Source organism: Parasteatoda tepidariorum, chromosome 4 (genome assembly GCF_043381705.1).
Source record: "Parasteatoda tepidariorum isolate YZ-2023 chromosome 4, CAS_Ptep_4.0, whole genome shotgun sequence".
Lineage (NCBI taxonomy): Eukaryota > Metazoa > Arthropoda > Arachnida > Araneae > Theridiidae > Parasteatoda > Parasteatoda tepidariorum.
This window is the reverse complement of record NC_092207.1, coordinates 18728089-18736852: the sequence shown is the minus strand read 5'-3', so window position 1 is coordinate 18736852 and position 8764 is coordinate 18728089. Positions and strand designations below refer to the sequence as shown.

Below are 8764 nucleotides of genomic sequence, written 5' to 3'. Positions count from 1 at the left end.
AGGTTACTTTATTTAAGAATAACACATATACTACACTTTTAACTTTTTACTTTTTTTGTTTAGTACTTGTACTTTTACTTGTACTTTTTACTCGTTACTTTTTAAAATAAGAACTTTTTACTCGTTACTTTTTTGAAAAATACTTGTACTTTTACTCGTTACTTTTTAAAAGTAACGCTGCCATATATGCTCATGACACTTGCCAATACCAGTAAGTCTACTTGAAATCAAGCGAATTTTCTTTAGGCAGAGGGTGCGTTTCGTATTTTTTCAGTGGCGCCATCTATGGTTAAGAATACGACTTCAATCACACACACGTCACAGGCCGTTTTACAGGGAGGACCCAATCATACTCCATTCATCCAAAGATCGTAATTTTGACCTGAACCAGAAAACGATCAATCTCCAATTCAGTACTCCCAGAGAAATTGACATGTTATGGAAACTTGAAGAACTTAGTGACCCCCACAGATTTAACGTGCATCAGTCACCATTTCATACACGGGGATTCTTCGACCGGTGGACATTCGAACTCGCGTTGTCACGAGCTCAAATCCAGCATCCTATCAACCAGGCTACCCCGGCCTTCTTACATGCTGAACTATTTATTAGAATAATTAGAATTAAAGATTGTTTAAAATATACATTTTAATCTAAACATAACACGTACTGTGCAAGTAGAATGCAATCACGGTTTTTCATAGTATTTATTTCAAAAATTCTTGTAAAAAGCGAAGTAAAGGAAAATAAAAACATTAGCATCTAAAATCAATCTTTTCAAGAGAATTATTTCCAGGTTGTTTGCATGCAATTTTATACATCTTTTTTTAAAAATAACAAATCGAAATTAAGACTTAGGTGAAAAATTCAAGGGCAAATATCAATAATAAGAACTTTTATTTGAAAATACACACGTTGTTTTGAAATAACTTACCCTACTAGTGAAATAAAATGTTAAACCAGGGCTGCCTTCTTGAAGCAGGAAATTTTCCTGAATTACTATTTAAAATAGCAACAATCTTTATTCCACTCTTTGAAAAGCTGTAATTTTAAACGCTTACCACAAAATAAACAAACTATCGTAAGAATTCATTTAAATTATTTGTTCTACTACAACCAAACTAAAATGATTTGGACAACTCTGATGTTTTATTTATTTTTTTCCCCTCAAAGAACATTTCAATTTTGTTTTCATAGAGTTGGAAGATTTTCAATGTTGTTTTTATACAGTTGGATTTAAAATCATTTTCATAATTTTAATATAGAAATATAACATTCAAATAAACTTACCCCCAAATTTCAGCGTATAGGTGCTAATATCCTAGTTTAAGCTAAAACCACAATAGAAATCTCGCCAAAGAAAATCAACACACTTTTCAGTGATTTGTTAAATATAATTGAAACAAAAATTTACCAACTCATTAAAAAAAACTCGCCGCCAAAACTATCGCCAATCATCATCCACTAAATATCTATGTTATGCACTTATGATACAAAACGTTTAATGCTCTTTTATTGCGGAATAATTGATCGAAGTCATTATTTTTAGTTGATTGCAAGTTTCTTCTCAACTTTATTATAAATTCGAGGTTTGGAGAGCTTGGAAAGTTAAGACAGGAATTAACAGAAAAGAGTTGAATGTTTCTTAAAGAAAGATCAAGGTAGAGCATTTAAAAAGGAAGTCATATCACAGAACAATTTCTGAAATTGTAAACGGAACGATCCATTGAAAAACTGATCTTGAAATCAACTGGAAATTTAACATTCCAAACTGGTCAACAGTTTGCATTGTCCGCTCAAAACTACCGACCGCTCTACCATTAATGCTGTGAAAATTAATTAAAGACAATCAACTTAAAAAATAGTTTAAAATTTTGTTGGGAGAACAGAAAAAAAAATGTGAGTTTTATAACTTTTTTTAAAGAGAGTAGAAAAAACACGGATTTCGTAGCCAGCTTGCACGAATGAAGTTTTTCGTTTCTTGGACTCGTATATGGTTCCTCGAGTTCGCCAGATGAAAAAGCAAGACGTTTGCCTTTAATTACAAACTGCTGCTTATAATGGGAATAAATGGGTTTTTGATGATATGGTATTATTCCTCCTATGCTCTGATTACACTCGATAACAATTTGTTAGATTTTAATAAAAAAATTTTTGCTTCCTCTATTAAATGTTAATATGAAACTTCCAATGTCGTTATTACTACCTTTTGATCATGTTGTTAATGCCGTATTAAAGCTACACTGATAGGCTATTGGGAATGTTCTAGGATACATTCATTATAAGGATGATCCGATGACAATACTGGCACTAGCGTGCTCTACATTACTACAATTTAGATCCAAGAACAGATAGTGGTAATAAACATCCAGACTTCTCACCGCGCTACCCAACCATCAAACCGAGCGCTTTAATCGCCGGGGATATTACATTGGAGTGTATTCCGAACCACTGAGACACGATCTTAAAAAAGTGCATTTTGATAAAACACCAGGCATTTAACACGGGGAATTTGACCCTTGACCAAGTCATGGTAAGCAAAAATTCCACCCATTACACCGAATGGGTTAGTGAACTATATCAAATAAAGGAAAAATTGAGTCCTTATCGGCCTGTAATTTTAACAGATGCATGAAGCTATGGAGGATAGAAACCGTGCGCCTTGATCCCTGGTGGTTCAGGGGGTAGAGCACTCGTATTCCAATGAAGTGACCCCTGTTTGAATCCCAGCGATGATTGGTCGATTCAGATTCTACTTCTAGCTCGCACCGACCTCTGTGCTGAAAAAAATATACCCTCAATGATCAGGGTTATAATCAATCCTCTTACCATCGGACAAACCGTGGCAGGTTTTCTTAGTTTTCCTCTCCGTGTAACGCAAATGCAGGTTAGGTCCATCAACAAGTTCTTCACCAAGGCTAGTTCTTCCCATTTCTTGATCTATGAGTTCCTCTGTCTTCTGGGTTGGGTTCAAATTACAAGGTTGAACACTGATAGTCGATAACCCAGGGCTCGAAAAAACTCAGAAATTTTACCCGTCCCCGAGGACGGCTTGTCCAACAATGTACCCGTCCTCCTTTGAAACTAACCCGTCGCTTCTAAATAAATAAAAATATAATTTTCTCCTATTTATTACAAACATTTATATAAATTGCACAATGAATTAGTAGTTACTAGGATTACATTATACAGTAATAAAAGAAATACTAGGTTACTAATAGTAAAACCTAGTATTTCTATTATGAAATAATTTATTTCTTTGATGAAATAATTTAAATAACAAAGGTTAAGTTATCTGTCAATTATCATGTCAATTTATCCGAGGGTACTGCGTTTTTTAAATGAATCAAATATGACGTTTGCCAGTTCCACAATCAAGCCAATGATTTACAGAGGTTTCTGCACAGAAATCTGAAAGAGGTTTTCCATTTAGGTAGATGTTCATAAATGCGTTTAACGCTTCTTGTTTAAGACCAGTAAGTAATGTGTTTTTTTGTAAGTTCATTGCTGAAAAGCCCCTTTCAACCGCTGCAGTACTCCCAGACAGAGAAAACATCAATTCCACCATGCGCAGTATGTTGCTGCATTTCTAGATTAGAGGGTCATTTTAGAAGTGAGGCGCTAGACTCTTGTAAGATAACAAAAATTGAAAATGTATCACCAATATTAACGGGAAAAATGGCCGTCCGCGCGTACGTCGGATTCGAGAAAATCGTTGTCCGCGGGGAATTTTTGACCGCCGAGGACGGGTGGTTTTTCGAGCCCTGCGATAACCCAAAAATGCGTCAACTGTTCAAACCCGGTTATAAAATAAAATAACATCGGCGTTAAGAATTTTAGTGAATCTAATCGGAAGTATACGCTTGAAACAATCTCTCGCAATTTAAACCAGAAATAAATTTGCTCACAGCGTACTTTTTTTGGACTCATAAAAAATTAATTTTCTAAACTAAAAGATAAAATTTAAGAAGGGTTCTCAATTGTTTCTTCTTTGTTTCTGATTTCTTCTTATTTAGGGAGATATAAATAAACCCTTAACCCTTTGCTTACGGCTGGTGCAACATATGAACCACATGTGATGGTACAACATGGTATACCGTAAACAAAGGGTTAATGTATTACTGGTAGTTTTCATAACAATTAAGTGCATATACTTCGTAATTTTAGTGGTGTACACCGCAGGAAATGTTGGAAGAACACTCGACGAATTCCGTGTTTTTGGCACCACCACAAGTGTACGAACTGTCGCGGATCATTCACTTCCAATCCTTCCAGTCTTTGAGAAACTTCGCTGTGTCTAGAGGTGACAAGGGAGTCGAACGGTGGTTACCTGTGATCATCACCTGTAAAGATGGAGCTATCTCGCTTCTGCCAGGTAATTCCTTTATCCATTCAGCTGGTCACAAAATGTCTCTCAAATCAATAACCATCCCAATTTCGAGTCGCATGCATAAAATTAGATCCACGAAGATATAAACAAACTCAAAATTAATTTTAAGGTGAATAAAATGTAATATTGCAGAATAATGCTACGTCAAGACCTCCTCCGAATTTATACTTAATATGAATTATCTAGTTTTACTTTTGGACTTAACCTGACTGCATCATAAATTCTTAGTTTTATACCAGGACATTGGTTTGTCCGGGTAAAACGACACTGTTGAGCTGTTGACAACGGTTCCCAGGACATGAACTAATGGCACATGAGTACTATTTGCCCATGAATTGAACTTGTCTCCATGAGAAGATACCAATCCAAAAGTGCCTAATAGTGACTAGGCAAACTGACAATGGCAGCTGGAACAATCTGGCCACCATGAACATATATCTATACCTATAGGGTTAATCTACAGTATAGCGCCAAACTCAGTACGACTCAGACTAGTATTTACTATGCACACGTTGGCTAGTAAGAGGTAGTTAAAATATTATTATAATTGTTGTTGTTAATTTACGTCGCACTGGAGCTGCACAATGGGCTATTGGCGACGGTCTGGGAAACATCCCTGAGGATGATCCGAAGACATGCCATCTCAATTTTGATCCTCTGCGGAGGGGATGGCACCCCCGCTTCGGTAGCCCGACGACCTGCGCGCGAAGTCGAGCACTTTACGGTAGCACAGTTTAACGAGGACCAATACCGCACACCCTCGGTCCCTACGCAGACTGATCCAAGTGGGTCACCCACCCGCACACTGACCGTAGCCAGTGATGCTTGACTTCGGTGATCTGCTGGGAACTGTGTCTTAACGATCAGTCCACTGCGGGACTTATTATAATTGTAACATTTGTAAAAAATTGTTATAAAATTAAGCACTTTTATTGCCTTAGTTTTACTATTAACTGCAGAACTTAAACGTAGAGATGAAGGGGGGGAAAAACCCGGCAATTTCGAAGTAAAGAAATAAACTAAGAAAATTCAAACTATAAAATTAATTCTTCGTGAAACTAAGAATTCATTAAAAACAGCGTTTAAAATTACGAATGGTAAAATTAAAATCTATACGCGTTTCAGAGTCACAATGGTATATCTTCATTAGTAATTATAAATGATAGGAATGGTAAAATAAGAATGATAAAAAAGAGATGATATAATACGACAGAGTTTACGTCATATGAAAGAGATAAATATACTGTTAAAGGATGAAATGACAGGAAATTAAAAAAATTCCAAATATTTGACAATATGGTACAGCAATAAGTTTATTTACTATAGAGTTTTTGCTTTGATGATGTAGAAACTATCCCAAAAATTCAGATCAGCAACTGAAATACCTTTAACGATGATATGAAGTGAAGAAAAATCCGGCTTTCCGTCTAGCAATGTTTTATGATGGATGAACGGTGGAGTTCATGACGTAGCCTTGATGTTTGTTGAGCTGCTATTTCAGTGCTCGCTTAATTTGCCCTATATCCCACATTAACATGAAATTTTATTTGTTCCACAATTAATTGCAGATTGGGAAAAACTTCTAAAAAGAAGGCAAAGACCCACAAAGGGCTGTCGTACCAATGCTGATTTCTCAGATTGAGACTACCTCTTATATTTGGGGGGTCAGAACCAACGGGTGAAAAATTATGTTTATGCAGAGAAAGTAGGTTTTTGTGTCTGTGTTTTTCCTAACCTAAAACAGCATCTGTACTATTTAATGAGTATATTTGAAGTCATCCCCTCGAACTATTAAGTGTAAGTACATAAAAATCCAATCATTAGATCAAAAATTATTCAGGTTTTTTTTCCGCACTGTACAATCACTCTGTTACTATAACTTAATTTTTTATATTATAAGGTTTAGACTTTTAATTTCATGGTGATTGGACTATGTAGTGTGTTCCTCACTGACCACCCTTAATACCATGGGTGCAAGTTGGAAAAAAGGCCAAGACTGAAAATTTTTTGACTGAAATACGTAACATACGCAATACCTCCTCGACATATGCTAACTATCTAAGAAAGCTTTACCATAATACATCAAGTTTAAATACTGTACAAAAAATATTTATNATTTCATGGTGATTGGACTATGTAGTGTGTTCCTCTATGGCCACCCTTAATACACGACTTTAAAATCTAAGTAAAAAAATTAGTTAAAATAAAACTATGCTCACATAAATTAATATTTAAGTGAGAAAGAACATAAAACTTTTCAAACTATCACGAGTGGGCCAAGTTGAGAGCAAATGAGGGATTGAAATAATTTAAAACCAATTTATTTTAAAATGAAGCTTGGAGACTGTTTTTGGAGAAAAGCAATTTCTTTACATTCCCATTTAACCAAGAAACTGGTTTTGATGATTTTAATTCCCGATTTGCTCTCAATTTGACCTTTATAAACAACAGATAGCATCCCTTATTTAAATATTAATTTACGACACCTAATATATATTGCTTCTTTAATTTTTTTACAAGGATTCTAAAAATATATTTTGAGAGAAGTCATTGTAATACGTACTGTAGAATTTTGCCTAGATACGTAAAGCAAACACATTGAAATTTGTTAAACACAATTGAGAGTTTATCAAAAATCAACAATTATGTTGTAAAAATTTGTCTTTCTAGGCGATGAAATGTATCCCAGAAAGCCAGACTACCTTGGAAAAAGTCCAGGACCAGACTACGGAGTCAGCGTAGATGAAATGAGAAAAAGGCACACCGACGTACATAGAATGGAAGTGCGAGGACCTATCTGTACGGCAATTAGCAACATCAGTCCCACTTGCGGCCATCTCCAACCTTTGACCTACGAACCGGACAGACCGATAGCCCAGTCTTACCTGTGATTTCAAAATGTTTTCCTCCTCGGTCTTGTTGCCATAACCAGTTTGGTCTTGGTATAAGTCAAAGAATCTTGGTCTTCGATGGACTCGCTAATTTATTTGATGACTGGATGTACAGAATCTTATTTACTTCAGGTTACAAGCATAAAGACTCAAATGCATAGTGCAAATTCACTAGCAATCCATCCACAGGAGAACTCTAGTTTGGTCAATTATGCACTGTCGCTGAGACAAATTTAATCACTCAGTGAATTATTTGGAAACTTCAAAGTGGAAAATGGTCCTTTTGGTATTGTCAATCTCCAGCTTTTTCATAAAAGGAAGAAAAAAAATTCTACGAACACCAAGCATACCTCGACAGTGATAATAAAGAAAAACCTCGTTTCATATAAAAGCATACCTTAAATAATGCAACTGTACATTTTCAGTGTATATGTCTTAAGCTAATTGTATAATTCAGCTCTTTGCAACAATTCGGCGTTATTTCACGATGTGTTAATTGGAAAAGTCTCCAATATGTTCCAATCAGTTGGACACTTTTTAGGCTTATTACTGTGAGATCATTTACCTCTAAGCCAATTAGAAAATATTAAATTCCCTTGATTTACTTTAGACAATTTACAATAAGCCGAGAGTAGTGAAGGCTGATTATACTAAACCAAAGTAAATTAATTCAGTATGAGTAATTTTTTGCACATTTCCATATGGGATGATTGTAAAATGTCTAAAAAAAATAACAAGCATATTAGAAACTAAGGATTTTTCCAATCAGCCTGGCGCGTTTTAAATTGCCTGTAACATTTGCAAAGTGCCGGATTTTTTAATTAGCCTGATGTCATAGTACAATTTAAAGAATAAAACTACAAAAAATTTGTCATTTCCAATGAACAAATTTTAATAAAACATAGATAAATTCAGACTAAAACTTTCTTCTTAACCAAAGTGACTCACAAGTAACATTTAATGATTTAGCTTTAAAGTATCTTTTAAGTAAATCCAATTTAATTGTTCTTGTCTTGTCTATTTCAGTGCTAAATGTTTCCAAAAATTTGGAGGATGAGTTTACGCAATGAAAAATATTTTTTAATATTCTATTGTCAAAATCTAATATGATTTTTAAAAAAATAATAGGAGGCTCCGTTTTTTACTCTTCTTTTAAACTAATTTGTACCATTACCACAATTGCTCCCAATTTTCATGAGACCTTTTCTTCGTACTATTATTTTGAGCCAATTTCAGAATTATCATAGATGGCGTTTGCTAAAGGTAGGCAAAACTTACTGTCCTGAATTTCAAACAACAGGGTTAATAACTCGCAACTGTTGTAAACATATTAATTAAAATTCTTTATTTCAAGTGAGAACAATAATATTAATTCAGACTAAAATTTAATGTAATTCAATGTTCCAATTGTTTAAAATTATTACAATTGAACAAGATTTATTTTTAAGATCGAACACGGCCCACAGCAGCAAAATGAAATTTT

At 34.6% G+C, this 8764-nt stretch overlaps 1 protein-coding gene across 3 annotated transcripts in view; it reads left to right on the top strand.

Annotated features, from left to right (window-relative positions):
• LOC107444205 (acyl-coenzyme A diphosphatase NUDT19) overlaps positions 1–8195 on the top strand; it is a 48610-nt gene extending 40415 nt beyond the window's left edge. For all 3 annotated transcript variants that reach the window (XM_043052840.2, XM_043052841.2, XM_043052842.2), the window contains exons 3-4: positions 4168–4375; positions 7061–8195. In XM_043052840.2, coding sequence (XP_042908774.1) covers positions 4168–4375; positions 7061–7281 — 429 coding nt within the window. In that variant the 3' untranslated portion in view covers positions 7282–8195. The remainder of the gene's footprint in view (positions 1–4167; positions 4376–7060) is intronic.
• The last annotated feature ends 569 nt before the right edge of the window (positions 8196–8764 follow it).